This window comes from Rattus norvegicus, chromosome 4 (genome assembly GCF_036323735.1).
Source record: "Rattus norvegicus strain BN/NHsdMcwi chromosome 4, GRCr8, whole genome shotgun sequence".
NCBI lineage: Eukaryota > Metazoa > Chordata > Mammalia > Rodentia > Muridae > Rattus > Rattus norvegicus.
In genome coordinates, this window is record NC_086022.1 from 182,284,778 (window position 1) to 182,307,486 (window position 22,709).

Sequence of the window (22,709 nt, forward strand, 5' to 3'; positions counted from 1 at the left end):
AGCCACAGTGGTCATTACCTCTGGGAGCTCACTTCAAATAGAAGGTCGGTCTGTGGAGAGAAGGGGGATGGATCATCTCTTGTCAACATTTTTTTTCTGAATGAAGTCCATTGTTTGTGGGTGTATCAGACGTCTGGCTTTGCCTTTGCCTAAACTTACAGATATTTTTTGCTATTTCTTAATCAGGGAGTTCTAATCAGATAGTCACAGGGGCAATTCTGCTAGCAGTCACCAGCTCTCCCTCCCTCCCTCCTCCTTTTCTCTCTCTCTCGCTCTCTCGATCTCTCGCTCTCTCGCTCTCTCGCTCTCTCGCTCTCTCGCTCTTGTGGGATCCTTGTGCTAGTGACTCCTGGTCTTCTTCCCTCATTGCCAATTGGCCGAGTTGTGATTCTGTGAAAGTCCATCATCCTCTGCCATGTGCTTCAAGCTCAGAGCTCACGTGTCCTTGCACCCTGTAAACTTATTTTAGATTTTTTTCTTTTTATTTATGGGTATGTCTGTGTGAGGTTATTCCACCACATGCCTGAAGGTTCCTCTGGAGGCAGAGAGGGTATCGGATTCTCCTGGACATGGAGCTGCAGATATGAGCCACCAGTGTGAATGTGGGAAACTACACCCAGGTCCTTTCTTACAGCGGCACCTGCTTTTAAGCAGCAAGCTGTCTGCTCTGCACCTGAAACTAATTTTTATTATAACATCTATTTCTCAGTGTTTAAAATTCATCTAAGATGAGATGCTGCAGCCCATTTGAATATTGTGTGTGGGTACACACACACACACACACACACACACACACACACACACACACACATACACACATCATGTGCATTCACGTGCACACACACATTCTCAAACAGGAAGGATGTCAGAAGTCAGGAAGCATTACAAATTACCACCCCATACTTTGGGAATTTCTTCCAGGTCACCATGGTTACTGTAGAAATATTTCTAGTTTTTTATCCTCTCAGCTACTTCTAAAACTGTTCCTTTGAAGTCATGCTGGGGGTGGCATAGCCATTCTTACTAAAACAGAGCAGTAGTGATTGTCAGGCGTCTTAGCGAATGTTCCCACTTGGCTGCAACAGTCATCCGAAATTTTCTGTAGCTGATGCCCAAGTTTTGTAACGTGCAGAAGCTCGGCAGTGTTTGACAGAGAAGTTTTATCTTGTTGGGTGTTTTCAGGTGTCTGCGACTCTGCTATCCTCTTGCTTTAATCAGCAGGCCCCCCCCTCAATCTATAATTTTGGATATTTTGTGTGTAATGGACACATAGTTTTCCTCATTGAAGGCTCACCACAGAGCTCCTTGGGATAAAGAGCTTAGTGGACTTGGTCTTCCGCAGAAAGCATTGGGTTAAATCCCAGCATGTTTCCTGGCCTCGGGACATCTCTGTTCTCTATTTATAGTTGGATCTCATCAGGAGTCTCTCCTTTTTCTTCCTTTTCTATGTTCTTGCCATTTTAAACCTGTTACCTGGGCTTGGGCTATAGCTCAGTAGCAGAATGCTTGCCTAGCATGTCTAAGGCCCAGAGCTCACCACGGTCCAGCCAGCACCCAGCACCCACCACCCAGCACCCAGCACCCAGCAGCCAGCACTCAGCAGCCAGCACCCAGCACCCAGCAGCCAGAAGAATCCTTAGCACTGCCTCTGCTTTATTCAGCACCTGCTCAAAGTGTAAAGCGACCAAGATGAGACACTGGCAGCCAAGAGGAGCTAACTTAAGCTGGGGGTAGTAGAGCCTGGGAAAGAGTGGCTGAGAAAGGTGGGTTTGCTCACTGCTGACTTCCCTTCTACCTCGATGTCCGATCCTGAGGTTAACAGCTCCCACCAGCACGTGACACTGATGTTCACACGTAGAACCTTCTACCACACTGGAGGTTTTCCTGATGTCGTCTTCAGACAGAGGCTTTCTGAGCTCTGTGCTTGAGATGAAATACTTTGGAATAGACCTTTCTTTGATCTGTGGAGCTAATGGGATGATCCAACTAATCTTGCTAACTCTTGTTTGTCTCCCACTATCACTCAGGCTGCCTTGGAACACTTTACTCTGTAGCCCCAAGCTGCCCTCCAGATCCAAAAGAGCCCTAGATAAAGATGCCAGGTGGGCAGGCATAGGGCTCGCACAGCCACTTTGTATTCCTTGAAGCAGTGCTAATTGTTGGCACCTTTGGGCCACAGGAAGGTTTTCCAGGAGGATTGTAGATCCTGCCCCGTGTGGTGTGTGCTGGGGTTGAGAACAGGCGAAACAGTGGGTGACTCTATATAATTTAGGGTCCTAGTTCTTTGCAAGTGTTAGAAGCTGGACCAGCCCAGCTTCAGGGAATGGGAATTTACTGAAAGACAGAAGAGTTGATTGGGACCTGTATACCAGACTCGTGAAGAAGTGAAGTAAGATGCCTTGGAAGAGCCTGGTGACAGAGCAGCGTGTTCGGCAACTACTGTGCCCCTGGTCTGTGTGGCTCCCCAGAGGACCTGTTCCTGGAACGCTGTTGTGTTTGATCCCAAGTGCATGCCAAGGACAGAGCCCTTTAGTCCTCACTTTGGATGAAAGAAACAAAATTTTCAATAAAGGTGGGAGTCTCACTCAAGGTCTGACAGAACTGAGGTTGGGGAGGGAGTGCTCCCCAAAGACTCTGCAGGCCCTGGGCTCTGTGTTATCTGTGGCTGTCTGAAGAGCAGCTGTATAAAAGTGGCTTGGTGACTCTTAAAGCCTAAAATATCTGCTCTCTGGCCCTCCAAGAACATTTGTTATATGCTGATAGACAGAGTAACCCCACCCCCACCACAGACTTGAGCCTTCAAGCTGTGAACCCAACTGCAATCCTGGAGAAACAGATCCACAGGATGTTTTGTCTCCTATGTGCAACTTCTTCATCTACCAGCATTCAGTACTGCTGTCAGGCCATAAGTCCATCCATGAACTAACATCCATTGGTGAGCTCTCATGATGCACTTGCTCCTCCAATGCACCATATCAGACATCAGAACCATCCCTTTCCCATGAGCATTGAATCAGGACCAACCCTCCCACATGTGAGCATTATAACAGGACCAACCCTACCACATGTGACCATCCCATCAGGACTGTTCTTCCCACATGTGAGCATCCACATCAGGACCAACCCTCCCACAAGTGAGCATTGCATCAGGGTCAAGGCACACATTTGCTTTTTGAGGGATGCTTCATCCAAATGACAATAAGAACCTACCATCTAGTCGTCCAGATGCTGGCCCAAACACAGAGCCGAGACAACGCTGCCCCAGTGCCATACCCACTGAGTCTGGGAGTAGACCACATGTCAGAAGCCCCGTCTCCTTAGAGAACTTACGTAAAGTTAACAGAAAGCAAAATGCTACTCTGAGAAGACCGTGGAAAGATCAGAACTATGAGTGAATGTTGGGAGGGAGGAGTGAGAGGCTTTCTGAATGAAGAGCCAACATGAAAGGAGAGCTGTGAGAGAATGTCAAGTGTAATAGACACAGGACCTGCCGAGCACAAAGAGGTCCTGGGTGAGCCCTGAGGGAAGCCCAGACAGACACAGGACCACAAAGAAATTGAGCCAGAGGTGGAGAGCATTGGGTGGCAGCAGAAAAGAAAAGGGGTAAAATGACTTTGAAGGTTTGAACATCGTACCAAATACTATAAATGTGTCAAATAAAATATGGATAAGAAATCGAGCAGACTTTAATTATGTAATATCTGAGTCTGTGTTGAAGGAACTCACGTCACTTTAATCCCTGGGAAGGATGGATGGATTTATGACTGCAGCAGTTACTGTTAATTAAAATGCACATGTCCGTGTTTGACATGTAAGATACACTCATCCGCTGGAGTTTTATGGCTAAGATGGGTACAGACCTGAAAGGAAGGCTGGAGGACACACGGGGGAGTCCCAAAGAGAAGGAACAGCGTAAATACGATGTCTCTTCAAAGGTAATATACGAACATAGTTTTATGTTGATGACAGCAAGCTGTAGATAAGAAATCGAGAAGTGAGGGTTACAGTCGTGTCAGAAGCACCGTGGACGTGGAGTCTCATCCGTTGAAGAGCTCCTCAGAGCACATACCATGAGCGGCATTTGCTCTGTCTACAGATCTTTATTAATACTTAGGGTTATGGGTTCTCTGCCACATATTGGGTTTGGGCACTGGCAGGGCCTCCAGCCCTGTATTTCTTTTTTTTTTTTTTTTTTTGGTTCTTTTTTTTCGGAGCTGGGGACCGAACCCAGGGCCTTGCGCTTCCTAGGTAAGCGCTCTACCACTGAGCTAAATCCCCAGCCCCTCCAGCCCTGTATTTCATCTGAGAATTGCATCCATCAATTTATTTAATATCCATAAAGCATGCTTCATTTATAACCAGAGCACTGCCTTGCCCACTTTAGTTATTCCACAGTGTTCTGGTAAAATATTTCCATGAGCTCCCTCTCACTTTGTTGCAATCTGTAGAAGCAGTTCTATCTACAAACCAAATACTTTTTCTTTTTACTAAGTAAAGTTGTTCATTTCTGATGTGTATGCCTTGGTTGCCTATAAAATACATACTGTTTTTTGAATACTTCAAAACTTTTTGTAGTGTTTGTTATCAAGTAATTTTGGTAGTCAGTCATCCTTTGTCATTTGTTACTAGAGTTTTGATATCTTACGTGACAAATACCTTTCAGATATACTCCTTTTATTACCAAAATTTAGTTGAGGTATATGTAGTTTAGAAGTACCTGTGCAGAATAATTGGGCATTGTAATAACCCTAAATATTCACTCTGCTCCCTACTTCTTGCCTCTGAGGGCACAGATTTTTTTTTTCCTTTATTAACTTGAGTATTTCTTATATACATTTCGAGTGTTATTCCCTTTCCCAGTTTCCGGGCAAACATCCCCCTCCCCCCTCCCCTTTCTTATCGGTGTTCCCCTCCCCACCCTCCCCCCATTGTCCCCCTCCCCCCAACAGTCTAGTTCACTGGGGGTTCAGTCTTAGCAGGACCCAGGGCTTCCCCTTCCACTGGTGCTCTTACTAGGATATTCATTGCTACCTATGAGGTCAGAGTCCAGGGTCAGTCCATGTATAGTCTTTAGGTAGTGGCTTAGTCCCTGGAAGCTCTGGTTGCTTGGCATTGTTGTACATATGGGGTCTCGAGCCCCTTCAAGCTCTTCCAGTTCTTTCTCTGATTCCTTCAACGGGGGTCCTATTCTCAGTTCAGTGGTTTGCTGCTGGTATTCGCCTCTGTATTTGCTGTATTCTGGCTGTGTCTCTCAGGAGCGATCTACATCCGGCTCCTGTCGGTCTGCACTTCTTTGCTTCATCCATCTTGTCTAATTGGATGGCTGTATATGCATGGGCCACATGTGGGGCAGACTCTGAATGGGTGTTCCTTCAGTCTCTGTTTTAATCTTTGCCTCTCCCTTCCCTGCCAAGGGTATTCTTGTTCCCCTTTTAAAGAAGGAGTGAACCATTCACATTTTGATCATCTGTCTTGAGTTTCATTTGTTCTAGGCATTTAGGGTAATTCAAGCATTTGGGCTAATAGCCACTTATCAGTGAGTGCATACCATGTATGTCTTTCTGTGTTTGGGTTAGCTCACTCAGGATGATATTTTCCAGTTCCAGCCATTTGCCTACGAATTTCATAAAGTCGTTGTTTTTGATAGCTGAGTAATATTCCATTGTGTAGATGTACCACATTTTCTGTATCCATTCCTCTGTTGAAGGGCATCTGTGTTCTTTCCAGCTTCTGGCTATTATAAATAAGGCTGCAATGAACATAGTGGAGCACGTGTCTTTTTTATATGTTGGGGCATCTTTTGGGTATATGCCCAAGAGAGGTATAGCTGGATCCTCAGGCAGTTCAATGTCCAATTTTCTGAGGATCCTCCAGACTGATTTCCAGAATGGTTGTACCAGTTTGCAATCCCACCAACAATGGAGGAGTGTTCCTCTTTCTCCACATCCTTGCCAGCATCTGTTGTCCCCTGAGTTTTTGATCTTAGCCATTCTCACTGGTGTGAGGTGAAATCTCAGGGTTGTTTTGATTTGCATTTCCCTTATGACTAAAGATGTTGAACATTTCTTTAGGTGTTTCTCCGCCATTCGGCATTCCTCAGCTGTGAATTCTTTGTTTAGCTCTGAACCCCATTTTTTAATAGGGTTATTTGTTTCCCTGTGGTCTAACTTCTTGAGTTCTTTGTATATTTTGGATATAAGGCCTCTATCTGTTGTAGGATTGGTAAAGATCTTTTCCCAATCTGTTGGTTGCCGTTTTGTCCTAACCACAGTGTCCTTTGCCTTACAGAAGCTTTGCAGTTTTATGAGATCCCATTTGTCGATTCTTGATCTTAGAGCGTAAGCCATTGGTGTTTTGTTCAGGAAATTTTTTCCAGTGCCCATGTGTTCCAGATGCTTCCCTAGTTTTTCTTCTATTAGTTTGAGTGTGTCTGCTTTGAGGTGGAGGTCCTTGATCCACTTGGACTTAAGCTTTGTACAGGGTGATAAGCATGGATCGATCTGCATTCTTCTACATGTTGACCTCCAGTTGAACCAGCACCATTTGCTGAAAATGCTATCTTTTTTCCATTGGATGGTTTTGGCTCCTTTGTCAAAAATCAAGTGACCATATGTGTGTGGGTTCATTTCTGGGTCTTCAATTCTATTCCATTGGTCTATCTGTCTGTCTCTGTACCAATACCATGCAGTTTTTATCACTATTGCTAGGGCACAGATTTAAGAATGCTGCCTTTCAGGGATGGATTTATTTGTTTATTTTGAGCTGTGTTAAGGTGTTTTTTTAGCTTCTCCTGTAGCTTTACTTTTTGATCTTGATAACCAAAGTCCTTTATAGTCTTTGTCACTTAGGAATGCTCAGAGATATTTCCTGATCAATTGGTTTTTCATAAACATTTTCATATACCTTAAAAATATTAATTGATTTTATGTGTTGTGTGTGTGTGTGTGTGTGTGTGTGTGTGTGTGTGTGTGTGTGTGTGGGTGTGGGTGTGTATGGGTCTATGTCTATGTTTGTGTATTATTTCAGTGTCCACAGAGACCAAAAGAGGGCATTGGATTACCCTGGAACTGGAATTATGGGATGTTGTGTGCTGCCATGAGGATGCTGGGAAATGAATCCTGGTCCTGTGGAAGGAGAGCAGAAGTTGTTGGGCAGTCATACGGAGCCCTGCATGGCATCTACTTGGGGAGCAGATAGTGTTTTGCTGATTTATTCACTCTCTTTGAGAACATAATGAGTCCCTCTGGGAAGATCACTTCCCACTGCTGTTATTTCCCCTGTATGGAACTATGAGGCCAGACTTCGCTAGTTCCCACACAAGGACTCTGCTCTGTTTCACTTCCACCTTAGACTTCTGGAGCCTGGGCTGGCCTTGGACTTAACCATTCCCCCGCTTCAGCCTCCCAGGTACCTTCCACTGAAAACAGCCCATGAAGCCGGGCTCTAAGGTTGTACAGCCTTTGTGAAGTTTTAGATTAACCACTGTGGCAGGTCACTGGCATCGTCCATGCAGGAAGCCTTGTGGAGTGATCGTGAGACAGTGACAGAGTCAGTCCTGCGAGCACAGAAGTGCCAGCCAGCTGCAGGGGATGTAGCTGGTGTGACACCTTGCCACTTGTGATTTCATTTCCTCCTAGCAGGATGCAGAAATGATTCTTTACACTCTTGGAAGCCACACCCTTGCCCTGAGCAAGCCCCAGAGTGTCTTACTCTCAGGTCAGGACTCTTGATAGAATCTGCACCATGCTGGTGCCGTTCAGACTGAACTGTGAACCGCTGAGTTTTAGTCACCCTGCCTTATCCCACATTAGAAGAAAGGGCGGTAATAAGCACTCTCCCAGGTGAGCAGGGAGGCATGGCAGAGGTTTTCCTCTCCCGATGTTACCCGTGCCTTCCCATTTCTTTTATACCTAACCCAACTGAGCTAGACTAGGCACTTACTTTATCTAAGCCCCTTTCTACCACCCAAAGGCTACATATAAGGTTTGAATTCTGAAACATGCCCTCTGCAAACACACTGTTGTGCTTTCTTTGAGGAAATGCAGAGCTGTGAAATGAGAACTTGTTAGAGCCTCTTACTCTAGATCTTCATAAGGGAGTAAGTAGGATTTCCAGCTTCCCAGGGACTGTACAATCAAACTGGCCGCTTGCCATGTGTACTTGGAACAGATTCAACTTGTGCATGACTCTGTTCTGTGTATTGGCATTTCTCAAGGACATTAAACTATTTCTTTCATTCAAAGGAATCTGGACATGGATTGCTAAGACCACCTTTAGTCTGCATCCAAGCACAGTGACAGCTGTTCAGGTGGGCAGTGACAGCTGCTCAGGTAGGCAGTGACAGCTGCACAGGTGGGCAGTAACAGCTGCTCAGGTAGGCAGTGACAGCTGCACAGGTGGACAGTGACAGCTGCACAGGTGGACAGTGACAGCTGCACAGGTGGGCAGTGACAGCTGCACAGGTGGGCAGTGACAGCTGCTCAGGTGGGCAGTGACAGCTGCACAGGTGGACAGTGACAGCTGCACAGGTGGGCAGTGACAGCTGCACAGGTGGGCAGTGACAGCTGCACAGGTGGGCAGTGACAGCTGTACAGGTGGGCAGTGACAGCTGTACAGGTGGGCAGTAACAGCTGCACAGGTGGGCAATGATAGCTGCAGGTGGGCAGTAACAATAAATGGACAGTGACAATAGATGGACAGTGATGTCACTGGGAGAAATGACTGTAATGGCATTTCTGTGAGGCCAGGGTCTGCAGGTGACTTGCCATGTGCCCTTCAGTTGACCCACCCCTTCCAGTCCCTGCCTAATGTCATATTTGCATTAAGTCAGAAGGAAAGCATTTTCTCATCTTTGCTCTGTCGCCTTAATTAACCAAGTCTTTGAAGAATGAACTTGCACCCACAGATGCACTCTGGCAACTCAAGGCTAAGCCTACTTCACACTCACTTCTCCAAGTTCATTTCCACTTAAGTTGTCAGAGCACTCCTGCCCCTACCTAATCCTGTCTCTCAGCACCAATGTAATAGAGTGTTGAAAGATTGGTTATGTGAGAAAGTTTAAGTAACTTTACCAATAAATATTAATATTAAATAAATATTAATCAACATATATGTATACACACACATATATATCCTAGTATATAAATTATAAATGTTAAGAGGGAAGTAGGAAGTCTTACCAACAGAGAATACCATAGAGGGCAACAGGTTGGTTTTGTTCGCTTTGTTCTTAGGAATACACTTTATAGCTTGTTTGGGATGAATAGAAATCAAATCAGTAGATCGGAGCTAATTAGTTGACAAGAAAATAATTAAAATGGGAGGAATAGCCACACATGAAAGCTTCTATGCCAGTCTTATGGATTCATAAATGCTATCACCCCCCCCAACTCTGCTTTGTAATGTAATGTTCAGCAGACATTAGAAGACTAAAAGGCATCATTTCTTCCCCGGTGTCTCCCTTGCTCTCTCTGCCCCCTCCTCTCTGTCCAGCATCTGTGAGCCACTTGATGAGGGACTTCGTGGCAGAGCAGCAGGTGGTTGTGGAATCTGAGCCATCTGCCCAGCCTTGAACACTGAGCCTTTAGATCCTGAACAGGAATGTGGGAACAGGCGCAACATGTTATGTGGACAAGACTGGAAATTTTGCTGATCTGGAAACTATAACTTAGGGGGTTGAACAAGCAATCATTAGAACATAATTCTGATAATAATTTAGGAGTCTACAAAGGAGCTGGGTGTGGTATCACATGCTCGTAGTGTCAGGACCTAACAGTCTTGAAGAATGAAGCTCCCCACAGCCAGCTCGGACCACACTGAGTTTCCAGGGTGCTTGGGTCTAAGTACTCTTATCTAGCCAGGGTGCTTGGGTCTAGGTACTCTCTCTGACCAGAGTGCTTGGGACTTGTTACCCTTGTTGTTTGGCACCCTGTGTATGTACTCACTGTATTCATAGCACCTAACTGAGTCATTCACGCAACACTGCCAGTTCTTTCTCCAGCAGGTATATTTCTGAAGTGAGGTGATGAAAAACACAAGAACAAAAGTGGGAAAGAACAGATGTCTGTCCCCTGTAAGGCTCTATCTTGGAGCTCTATCCCAGTTGCTTTTACCTTCTACTAACCCCAGAAACGATGTGGCCATGTTTGGTTTTTGTCAACTGGACACAAGCTAGAGTTATCTGGGAGAAGGAGCCTGAGTTGCAAAGGTTCCTGCATTAGATTTGCTGTAGGCAAGTCTTTGGGAACATTTTTTTAATTAACTATCTGGAGGCCCAGTTCATTGTAGAGGGTGCTGCCCCTGGGCAAGTGGGTCTGGATTGGATAAGAAAGCAGGCTAAGCAAGCCATGAGGAGCAAACCAGTAAACAGCAGGCCTCCATGGCCTCCATGACTTCCGTTCTGACTCTAGGTCCCTGCCTTGAGTTCCTTCCCTGACTCACCTTCATGATAGAATACAGCTGTAAGATGTAGTGAGACCTCTTCTCCACAGCTCGCTTTTGGCCATGGTGTATATCACAGCAGAAGAAGCACAGTAGGACCAACAGGGACCCGAAGGTGTATGCACTGTCCCCAGATTCGCCTGTAGGTGAAGGAGATTGGAGCTGCTCCTAAGCACGTGTCACCGTTAGCCAAGACTGAGCAGGTTCTGTCCCTGGTTTGTTGTTTTTTTTGTTGTTTTGTTTTGTTTTGTTTTTTCCATCTTTATTAAATTTGAGTATTTCTTATTTACATTTCAAATGTTATTCCCTTTCCCGGTTTCCAGGCCAACATCCCCCTAATCCCTCCCCCTCCCATTCTCTATGGGTGTTCCCCTCCCCATCCTCCCCCCATTACCACCCTCCCCCCAACAATTACGTTCACTGGGGGGGCGGGTTCAGTCTTAGCAGGACCCAGGGCTTCCCCTTCCACTGGTGCTCTTACTAGGATATTCATTGCTACCTATGGGGTCAGAGTCCAGGGTCAGTCCATGTATAGTCTTTGGGTAGTGGCTTAGTCCCTGGAAGCTCTGGTTGGTTGGCATTGTTGTTCATATGGGGTCTCAAGCCCCTTCAAGCTCGTTCAGTCCTTTCTCTGATTCCTTCAACGGGGGTCCCATTCTCGGTTCAGTGGTTTGCTGCTGGCATTCGCCTCTGTATTTGCTGTATTCTGGCTGTGTCTCTCAGGAGCGATCTACATCCGGCTCCTGTCGGTCTGCACTTCTTTGCTTCATCCATCTTATCTAGTTGGTGGCTGTATATGTATGGGCCACATGTGGGGCAGGCTCTGAATGGGCGTTCAGACTCTGTTCTACACTTTGCCTCCCTGGTTTTATTTCTACTTTTTCGGTATCTGCTGAGTCTAGCTTGGATGAAAGCAGAACCTCCTCCATTTGTACTGGAAGGGGAGGGGCTTATTGCGTCCTCCTTCCATTCCCTTGAGAGCTGTTTAAAATGTGCCAGACGGTTGGTATAGTTTACAGTGATCAGATTTGCATGATCTTGTATACAGTATAAAAACTCATGATGAAGAAGATTTCAAAGGGAAAAAATATTTCGCAGTAACTTCCATTCAGTGCTTTAATGAAATGGCATGGGTTCAGCTTTGGGTACTAAGTCATGAGAATCCCTAACCAAGTTTGCACCCAGCACTGGTCCTGGGCTGACCAGCTACTTTCCCAGTTTGAAATGCAGAAGTGAGTGAGCAGAGCAGGCTTAAGATGGCCGTACACTGCAAGGTGTGCTTAGTACCACAGGATGTCAGTCTGATTGAAAGCCTTTGTTTCATTAGGAACAGGAGGGGGTTTCACACTTTTTCTGTATAGCTGCTGACATTTCCAGGTTGCTAAAGGAAATGTTTCTTTTCATGGTGTATTTAATAAGCTGAATTTCCTTTAAATGCATTTGCTGTGCTTTCAGGGATCCTTTTGTGTGTTAATTTCTTACTGAATCTCCATGGAGGGAGGAACATTGCATTGTTTGATGGCTGCCTGTGCCAGGTTTTTGGCGCCTTGACAGCTGTTTACGCTTGGGTAATGCAACATAAAGAACCCTGTTGTATTTATAGCAAAATAGACCCTGTGCCAAGGCCCCCAGCCATAACATAAGCTCTTATCTGGAAAGGCAGCACATGCTGAGGTTGGAGGACAGGCTTGGGTATCACACACACCTGGTGTTAAGTTGCTCCCCACCCCCCGCGCGCGCGCGCACACACAAACACACACACACACACACACACACACACACACACACACACACACACACTCTTCCACTTGGGCAAGTCATAACCTTTCAAAGCCCAGTTGCCCCACTCACACAGTTGCCAGGAGAATGAAACCATGACTTAGGGCCAGGCTCATAAGACAGAGACCCCTTAGGAAGTGGTGTCCTGCTCCCCAGACATGCAGGGAAGCCATGTAGCATCTCAGACACTCTGGAAATCAATGTCCAGCCTCAGCGGATCAGTCCCTCAACTCAGACAGCATCCGGATTCTCGAGCCACTCTGGGAAGCAGTAGTTAGCTTTTGTCTCTGTAAACTCTTAAGTCCATGGTCTTATTTTCTGCTTGTGTTGAAAATTGCCATTGGCAGATGTAGGACTGCTGGAACCAGGCCTCTCTCTCCCTTTAGATTTCCCGAGCCTTTCCTCGGGAGGCATGCTTCTGACAGCACAGGAAGTCCCTGCCAGCTCCATGTCTGCTGCAGGGTGCTCTTTCCTGCCCAGGCACTGCTACTGAGCCTGTGGAGTTGAGCAGGACTGTGTGCTGAGGGGTATGCGTGCACCACAGTGCACATCGTTGCTTTAGTGAGAACAGAGAGTGCTTACACGCCCCGTGGGCTCTGTGGCAGTTTGAGATGCCAGGGCAGAGCTGCTGCATGAAAGACAGTTCGAGAACAGAGTTCTTACCGTAACCCGTCTTAGAACCCAGCAGCAGTCCTTCAGTTGTGGCTTGTGCATTTTAGGCACTGTACCCGCCTTTCATTTACTCTCCACGAGCATCTGTAGTCAATCTGGAACATGAGAAAGTTACACAACTTCTTTTTGAGGTGACTTCTGGGATGCATTGGAGACATACTCTGAGCTGGCAGTCACCGTGGAGTGTAGATGTGGACCGTGAACATTCTGATGAAGAGGCCAGGCCCACATGCTCTCTAGTTCAAGGTTAAGGCAACTGACATTGCCTCGGGTCAAACCACTGCCCAGACTGTTGAATCCTTCAAGTCTGATTTATTCTAAACATTTATTTTATGTGACACTAATTTCCCTGAAGTTGATTCAGAGAGTCTCTGTCAACATGATTATAATGCCACAGACTTGTTCCCAGAGAGGGACTCGGCATCTGACCTTTAGTTTTTTATACAGCGTGGACTCCCACATCAGACTTACTTATCTAAAAATAGAAAAGTCCTTTTAATAGAAAACTTCTTACAGCAACCGTGTGCTTAATAGTGTAATACCAGGGAGCCTCTGGTAAAGCAACCAGACTGGTTACTGACATAGACAGGTCACTGACACAGGTTACTGACACAGACAGTTACTGACACAGGCAGACAGGTTACTGGCACAGACAGGTCACTGACACAGACAGGTCACTGACACAGACAGACAGTTACTAACACAGACAGACAGTTACTGACACAGACAGACAGTTACTGGCACAGACAGGTCACTGACACAGACAGGTCACTGACACAGACAGACAGGTCACTGACACAGACAGATCACTGACACAGACAGGTCACTGACACAGACAGGTCACTGACACAGACAGACAGGTCACTGACACAGACAGATCACTGACACAGACAGGTCACTGACACAGACAGGTCACTGACACAGACAGACAGGTCACTGACACAGATAGGCAGGTCACTGACACAGACAGACAGGTCACTGACACAGACAGACAGTTACTGACACAGGCAGACAGGTTATTGGCACAGACAGGTCACTGACACAGACAGGTCACTGACACAGACAGACAGTTACTGACAGAGAGGTTACTGACACAGACAGGTCACTGACACAGACAGACAGGTCACTGACACAGACAGACAGGTCACTGACACAGACAGTTACTGACACAGACAGACAGGTCACTGACACAGACAGGTTACTGACACAGACAGACAGGTCACTGTGATTGTCCTTCAGCTCTGCTGAGTAAGCACAATATGATGACACAGCACAGGAAAGGTGGCATCCAGAAGCATCCAGGCACCACACTGCAAACCGCCACAGAAGAATCTGATGGATGGCTCAGAAAAAGTCCAGGATCTTACATGTGTATACATGAGTGCGTGCGTGTGCGTGCGTGTGTGTGTGTGTGTGTGTGTGTGTGTGTGTGTGTGTGTGTGTGATGTATCTGGAAGTTGGTGGTAGTCTTGAGTTTGAGTTAAGGCAGGTGTTGCTGTCATCCAGAGCTTCCCCGTGTCCCTCTGGGCATAGAGCAGGTACCTTAGGAATGAGCATCTGCAGAACCTATCTTATTAGAAACAGGATGGAAGACTCCCCTTGATACACAGCAGCCAGATTCCAGTGCACTCAGATATCCCTTTAAGAACTAGGCTGTTGCTTTTTCAATACAGAGGACTGTCAAGAATGCAAGCGTAGACTCTTAACTACTCAGAGCATTTCTTCTCCACGCTGTGATGTGGGAAAGGTAGACTGAGCAGTTGAGCCTCACCATTAAAGCTCCAAAACTACATAAGCACTGAGGCAAGTCCGTGTTCCCCATGTGTTTGCAATTTGTTTGATTAGGGTCTAGACGAACTTTTATAAGAAATAAGACGGTAGGATATTTTTCAAATTTTGTTTTATATATCCATGATTATAAAGTTGAAAAATTCAGGGAACTATTAACCTGTACCATAGTCATTCAGGGACTTCTTATCCTGGTTCGTTTCTTAGTCAATTTGACACAAGCTAGACATGTGGGAAGAGGGACTGTCCGTTGAGAAAATGTCCCCACCAGATTGGCTGTGGGTCAGCCCATGGGACATTTTCTTCTTTTATGACTGTGGAATGGCCCAGCCCACTGGGTGCGATGACCTATGCCGGTGATCCTGGATGGTAAACCAACCGTGAGGCTAACACACCACGAGGAACAGGCCACTCCTCCGTGGCCTCTGCTTTAGTTCCTACTTCTGTGTTCCAGCTCTGACTTCCCTGAAGACAGACTGTTACCTATTAAGTATGAAATGAAATTAACCCTTCCACCCCCAAGTGGCTTTTTGTTATGGTAAGTACCATGGCAATAGAAACCCTGCCTAAGGTCCTTCTCAATCATTCCACATGATTAGTGGAGGTTTCAGGAAAAAACCTTTAAAATAACTGCTACATGGCCATCATATATGGGGACACCCCTGAAGGATGATGTGTCCCCTATGGAAATGTTTGTACTTCCCTGTTTATTTCCTCTCTATTCATAGCAACAAGAAGAAATAGACTCAGCGTAGACATCTGTTGACAGATGAATAATGAAGAAGTGAGGTGTGTGTGTGTGCGCATGCGCGTGCGCGCGCATGCAATAGACTTTTATTCAGCCATAAAGAAAAGCGAAGCTTGTAGGATAAATGGATTGGTCTGGAAATTATTATAAGAAGCAGAGTAACTCAGACTGAGGAAGGAAAGGGCCACATCTTCCTGTCATGTACTCATCCCCACTATTAACGTCTGATATGTCTTTGTGTGGCTGGGACTGTGGGGATAGGCCATAAAGCCAGAACGGGGACCACAGGAAGGGGATAAAAAAGTTGGGAGGAAGGTAGGTAGGCAGTGTGGGGGCAGCCAAGGGAGAAAGGTCACAGGAGGATCAATTCACTCAATTCATGGTGAAGCCCATGAATTTGTATGCTAATACCAAAGTAATGAAAGTGCAGTGGCATCCTTAAAATGTGCATTTCACATGCGCAGCAGAAAGCCCCTTGGTGAAAACAGGATAGTTACTGTACAAAGCTGCATAGGAACAGAGAGAAGCCGCCATGACACAGAGGCTTCCATAGGACACGGAGAGAAGCTGTCATACCTCACCTGAGCAGCCTAAGGCAATTACTGAGTTTACAACAGATTTAAAAGGAAAGAGACACAGTCTCACCCACTACTGGAGTCATGAAGCTTAAAGCCCAGTTGTCAGAGCCTGGTTCTCCTTGAAGTCACCAGGGGACACTGAATCCCTAGCCCCTGTCTCTGGTGACAGCTTTCAGTCTTTGCCATGTGTCCTCCCCCAACCCCAGTCTTTCACAGCCCCTCTGTGTTGTGTCTTGCTGTCTCTTACAGAGGCATGGTGGTTGCATTCTGGGCCCACACTTATCCTGTGTGAACCCATCTTAGGATAGGTAAAGACCTTTTCCTAAATAAGGACACATTCGCAGCTTTCAAGGCTTGGGCTCATGGAGCGAGTTTAAGCACAGTGAGTTTCCTTACTCCTCAGATGCTAATTCTTGACTTTTATCTGCCACCTCATGAGGGGCACCAGTTTTGTTTTAAATGGAGCTCTGGTCGAGCTTTAGGTTTCTCTGGAAGGCTTTTTTCCTTGTTTTGTTATTTTTGTTTTTGAGGCAGAGTCTTGTAGCCCCGCAGGCTTCAGGCACATTACAAAGATGAAGGCATCGTGGAATTCCTGATGCTCCTGCTTCAACCTCTCCGTACTGGGTTGGCAGGCATGTGGCACACACGTGTGTCTTTGTGGATTGAGGCTAACACAGTCAAGCGAGCACCCATGATTCCACCTCCAAACCACCTGAAAAGGGAAGGAAGGCCTCTCTGTCTGTGCTTATATCTGAGGATAATATACCTCTGAGTCTTGCTGTTTTGTGCTTTCTGAAAAAGTTAAGACTCTGTCTGGTCTCTTTCTTTTAAATGTTGCTATTGTTCCACACGTCTACTGATTAATCCTCTCTTCAGATGACCGTATGCGATGGATTAGCTTACTGTAAGGCTGCCAAGTGAGACTTGGCGTTGAGACAAGCGAGGCCAGGAGAGCAGTGGGCACTGGAGAACTGTTAAGTCGGGTGCCTGGGCATGAGCAGAGAGGTCACAGGTCACCTTGCAGAGAGCAGTCTGCAGCCTAAGCAGCTGCTACAAACTTGGGTTCTGTGTCTTTGTTAGGATTTCTGTTGCTGCGGCTAAAAAAATACATAGTGAAGGCAGGTTGGGGAGGATTTCAGCTTAGACTTCACCAAAGGCCATTACTGAGGGGAGTGAGGCTAAGAACCTGGCACAGGAACTGATGTAGAGTTTATAGACGAGTGCTGCTTGCTGGCTTGCTCTTCCTGGCTTGCTCAGCCTGCTTTCTTACAGAGCCCAGGACCACCTGCACACAGGTAGCCCCACCCACAGTGATCTGGGCCCTCCCACATCAATCATCAACCAAGGAAACCCACCATAGGTTAGTCTGTGTAGAGCACTAGAATATCTAATGAATGCATTGCACTGTAAATGTTCAGTGGGAACTATGCAGCTGCTTAAAAGAACAGGGTAGGGACATGGTCCTCGTGCTAGGGACTGGTGCCCTGGGATACTCACTCTGGAAAGCAGTTTGGTCACACCTGTTACAACCTGAGCAGTTTACGTACCACAGAAATTCCACATGCTGCATCTGTCCAGGACAGTTAGGAGCATCTTCTCATCTCAATGGTAGACACTTGGATTTTAAATTTCCTTATTGCTTCAGAGACAACAAAGCAGGGGGTGAGGGGAGCCCTGCATATATTAAAACGGCTTTGTAGCATCCCATCTTGTGGATGAGGCTGTACCTCCTGTTACTCTCGGAATTCACTATACATCAGCCATTCCTGGAAGATGCTGTGGCCCTTAGTGGGTTTATGCACCAATCAATCAGTTTAGTCAACCTCATAAAACTTGTCTAGTGCCTGACAAGCCCAGACCTATTTCCAGAAGCAAAGGACAGTCATTCTCGAGGTACACAGTGTCTGCTCACCTGAGATCAAGGGTTGTCCGTGTGCAGCAAGTGTTTGTTTTTCTGTCTATCTAGAGGCATCACATGACAAAGGAAGAAATAGCATGGCTGAGGGAGGAAGACCAGTAGGGCCTCTGCTGTACATTCATGGAAATTTCAGAACTGAAGAGTCTCATCCAGCCCAGTTCTGTTACACAACTATTTTCTTAGATTCCATCCTTTGTCATTTGATACTTGGATACTATGAAAGTTTTGTATCCTGGTTAATGATCCTGAATTTCCGTGGATTATTGAAGTTCAGTTTAATAGAGAATTCCCACTTGGATGCAGAGGTGCTTATAGGAAGGATGTAAGACAGGTTTATAGTATAAAATAGAACCCCACAGCGCTCTCATTGTGGGCCCTGGCTTCTTTCTCACTGTTAGCATATTTCTTCCTGTACCATTAGCAACATTATCTTCATCATTCAGAACATTCTCAGCAGATAACCCAGATAACTATCTTTGCCGAACCTCATTTTCATCTCTGTAGCCCTAATTTAAAATCCCTTAGCAGGGGGAATAGATCATACTGGTTTCAACATTATTGAATATTGTTTTAAAGATCGATTTTATTGTTACTTACGTTTGTGTCTGTGTGGTAGAGGCATGTGCGTGGCAGCACTTTCAGAATCCAGGGAGGGCATCAGGTCCCCTGGAACTGGAGTTAAGGTAGCTGTAAGCATATATGTGGGTACTGGGGACCAAACTCTAGTTTTCTGCAAAGGCAGCACCGCTCCTAACCCTAAACAACAACCTGCCCCTCCCCCCAGATATTTTACCAAGTCCTCTCCACCCCCAGCTGTGCTGAATTGAAGGGTGATGTCATCAGCTGAGCTTTGTGTTCTGCGCCTCCATGGTACTCACAGGATTTTGGTCTGTTTAAGAACCATCATGTTTGTACTCATAGTTTGTACTCAAACCATTCAGATATTGTACTTATGACTTCTCCAGTAACTGCAGACCATAGTCAGCCATGAGAGTACTGTGTCAGCCTGGATAACAGGCGAACAACCTTGAGTATCCTGGCAGATGGTTGGAAATCCCACTGGGCTTCAAGTCCTTTCTCCCCAAAAGCTCCTGGTGTTTTGCATTGACTTCATATTGGAATTCTCCCAACTGACGCCTCTCTCCCTCCCTCCCTCCCTCCCTCTCTCCCTCTCTCCCTCAACAATCAACAGCTTGATCAAGTCACCCGCCAGCGTAGCCTGTCCAGTCTGGAGCTGTTCCTCTCCTGCGCCCAGAAGCAGCTGAGTGCGTTGATAGCTACGGAGCCTGTTGACATTGAATAGAGACACAGCTGATCCGTCCTGGTCGTTAAGCCTGCCCACTCTGAAGCTGTTCGTCTCCTGGGCCCAGAAGCAGCTGAGTGCTCTAATGGCCATAGATCCTGGTGGCATTGAATAAAGGGCACGTGATGGGCTGCCTTGCCCTGGGCCATTGCGTCAGTCACTAGACTTCTAAGTTAGATGCTGTGACTTAGACAAATGCTCTTGTTTCCCGTTTAAACCTGGAAAGCGGTTTCCAGTCCCAGGACAAGCCAGAGCAGTATCCAGAAGACCCATCAACAGATCTAACTTACTCTCCGCTGTTTTATCATGAGTAGTGATGGAAGAGTGTCTGTGACCCAAAGTCAAGGAAAAGTGGTGTGTTATCCGAAGTTCATCGGGTAAACCGTACAGCTTCAGGTGACCTGATGACATTGTATTGGTAAAGGTTTACCTTGTGACCACCTCAAGGTGACGTGCAGGGAGCAACCACTGTGCAACCATGCATTTACTTGATTCTAAGTAGTGAGAGCAGAAACATTGGCTCAGCCATTGTTCTGACTAACCTGTCCTCTTCCCCACACGCGACCCCACGTGTTCCCATAGATTTACCAAAAGTGAACAACACTGGCTGGCCAGGCTTCCGGCAGCTGCCCCATGTAAACTGGGGTGTGTGGCCCAGGCTTGCTTCCTGCCTTCTTCAAAGGCTCGAGATCATGTTTCATAATCTATTATCTGGAAAGAGCATCACTCAGACATCTGCACATCTATTTAATCAAACAACAGGCATAAGGGGTGAACTGGGATGGTCATGCCTCACGAGCAGTGTGCTCCACATCGTGAGCGGTTTGAACCTCCGGGGCACTGTGCTCGGCTCACTTCCTGCTCACTTCCTGCAGTGCTTCTGCTTCCTGGGGCTTTGTATTTTTCTGGGATTTCTCGGCATAATAAAAGGAACTCCAAAAGGTCGCTCAGTTGTCGTGTGTTCTTTCCCTTTAAGATTTCTTCTTTTTTTTAAGGCCTGGGGTGATTCAAAATCAAAGCTGTCCACAGGCCCCTGTCTCCTATGTGTTGGGGAAGGCACGTTCCACCGTGCTAGGCTACGAATTATTAATTCTTCAAAACCATTGCTTCTTTCTCAAACCATGATTGATTGTGTTTTGTGAACACTTCCCCTTAAATAGTGACAGTATTTACCGAGAATCTTACAGAAATAAAATTCAGAGTAAGCAAGCCATTAGCCTGAATTGCTACATGGGGGAAAAGTGAGGGGAGTTTTGAATGCAGATGGAAGCCAGTAGGTCTGGGCCCAGTATTTAAGTTCACTTAATGCTTTCTTTTGAAATTAAATGTCGGGGAACCATCACACGTCATTCAGATTGACCTTAGGTTAGTGTGGGGTATAGGTGGTCACTGTTGCTGAGGTCCAGAGAGAGCAGAGATGCCAGGGGCGTACCTACTTGAGTCAGCCTCACGGACCGGCACAGGAGGCTGTGTCTTTTTCTGGTCGGGGTTCCAGTTTTGTTGTCTACACAAAGTATGTGTTGTCTGAAAACACTTGGAATAAGTTAGACCTGTCAGTGTATGAAGACTGCAGAACACTGACCTGGTCCCATGCTACTCCACTTGGGGTTACTGCTCTGCCTTTCCCATTGGGGTATCCGTAACGATGCCTGGAAGTTCGTGTGTGAAGTCTGACATGGGTCTAGGGGTTCTTCAAGCTGGAATTAGTTAATGGTATTGTGATGCTCAAGGCGTATTTCCAGTTAGATGCGTTGTGACTTTTCATTTGGTTATCAGAAGAGCCTCGACCACCTCAGGTTGGTCCACCAAGAGAATGAAATGGTCAAGCACTTCCTCCTGCAAAGGTAAGAATCCGTCCTAGAGACATGAACCCCGTGGAGTCTCTTAAAAGGTTGGAAGCCCATCAGTGTCGCCTTTCTGACAGATGCAGCTACTTTCAAATTACAAATGTGACACTGCCATCGTCAGATGGAAAAGATCCCCAAGCCCACGTGAGTGGGACTGCTGATTACTTCACATGGTAGTAACCCTGGATAGGAGGTGGCATGTTGGAGATTATTAAACTAATAGACTGTTTCTCTCATGTGGGATTCAACCTCGGGCCTTTTAACACTGGCCTCTGTGGCCCAGCGCTCCCTCCAGGGCAGCCGCACCCCAGATGCTCACCCTGGCTTAGTATTCTAAGCTGTCACATTCTGTGTGGGACCTTCATAAGCACACAGCCTGGCCCACTAAGCCGTTTCCTCACTGGTGACAGAAATGGTTTTTAGACTGATACTTTGTATAATGAGTCTTCTTGATGTGACCATCCCTGCACAATGACAAACCCCTGCAAAACCCAGGGTGTCGGCCACAGGCAAACATAAAGCTGTTAAGCCTTTACCTTGATTGAGGGATCCGCAGCTGAAGACCTGACACTGAGACTCCTGGGAACATTAACTGGTGAGTCTCTGACTGTGCCCTAGAGAGGTTTCTCTCCCAAGGTCAGAAATTATATACAGCCTGTGTTCTGAGTCTTGAACTCTACCATATAACCCAGATGTTCTTGGAGTGTACAGGTCCACTTTCCCCGTAAGCAGTCAGAGCCCGTGTGAATTACTCGCACCAAAGAAACACCAATGAGGGCTGTCCAGAAGAGCCAAGCACACAGTTCCTGGAGACCCAGCAAGTGCCAGTGTGTCTCCACATACTCATCCACACTAGAAGGGGAGCACTCCGATTGTTTGTAAGGAATGTTGAATACATAACTGAACCAGTCTCTTGTCTGACAAAGCTGAAAAGGTCACAGACCCCTGAGACTGAGCAGACAGTGCCCTGCTTAGACATTTTGTCAATGAGAATCAGTGTTGCTTAAAGTCCTGCTCTTAGCTAAGTGCTGACTCATGCCAGAGTTCAGGAGCCGACTTAGCAATTTCCCTGGGGTTGGTTATGCTGCAGAGTGCAGAGTCAGGTGTCCATAATTATAACTTCTTTTGAATGTTTTAATATAGTTTTACAATTAAACTGGATTAAGTTAGAAAATCCTGTATTTAAACATTAAAAAGAAAAGCACTTTTCTGGGGAAAAAAATTTTGTATAGTAAGTAAATTCCAAGAAAGGAAGCGCATATGTGCGTGTACATATATATATATGTGTGTGTGTGTGTATATATGTATATGTGTATATATATATATGTGTATATATGTATATATATGTGTATATATGTATATATATGTGTATATATATGTATATGTGTATATATGTGTGTGTGTGTATATATATATATATATATATATATATATATATATATATATATGCAATCTGAGAGGCAATTTTAAAACTGAGGGAAGAAGGGTTGGGTCAAAGCTCTCATGCCAGTAAGCTCTGCTGAGTCCCAAAAATGGTTGACAACACACAGAAAGCCAGTGAGCCAAGCATCCGTAGGCCACTGACCAAACACTGCAGACATCACTGGCCTCTTTGCAACAGTTCCAGCATCACAGG

The 22,709-nt window shown here is 46.1% G+C and overlaps 1 protein-coding gene across 10 annotated transcripts in view; it reads left to right on the forward strand.

Moving 5' to 3' along the window:
- The window catches only part of Ccdc91 (coiled-coil domain containing 91), a 172,018-nt gene extending 151,847 nt beyond the window's left edge, over positions 1–20,171 (forward strand). For all 10 annotated transcript variants that reach the window (XM_063286194.1, XM_006237685.5, XM_063286192.1 and 7 more), the window contains one exon: positions 19,116–20,171. In XM_063286194.1, coding sequence (XP_063142264.1) covers positions 19,116–19,226 — 111 coding nt within the window. In that variant the 3' untranslated portion in view covers positions 19,227–20,171. The remainder of the gene's footprint in view (positions 1–19,115) is intronic.
- Positions 20,172–22,709: the final 2,538 nt, after the last annotated feature.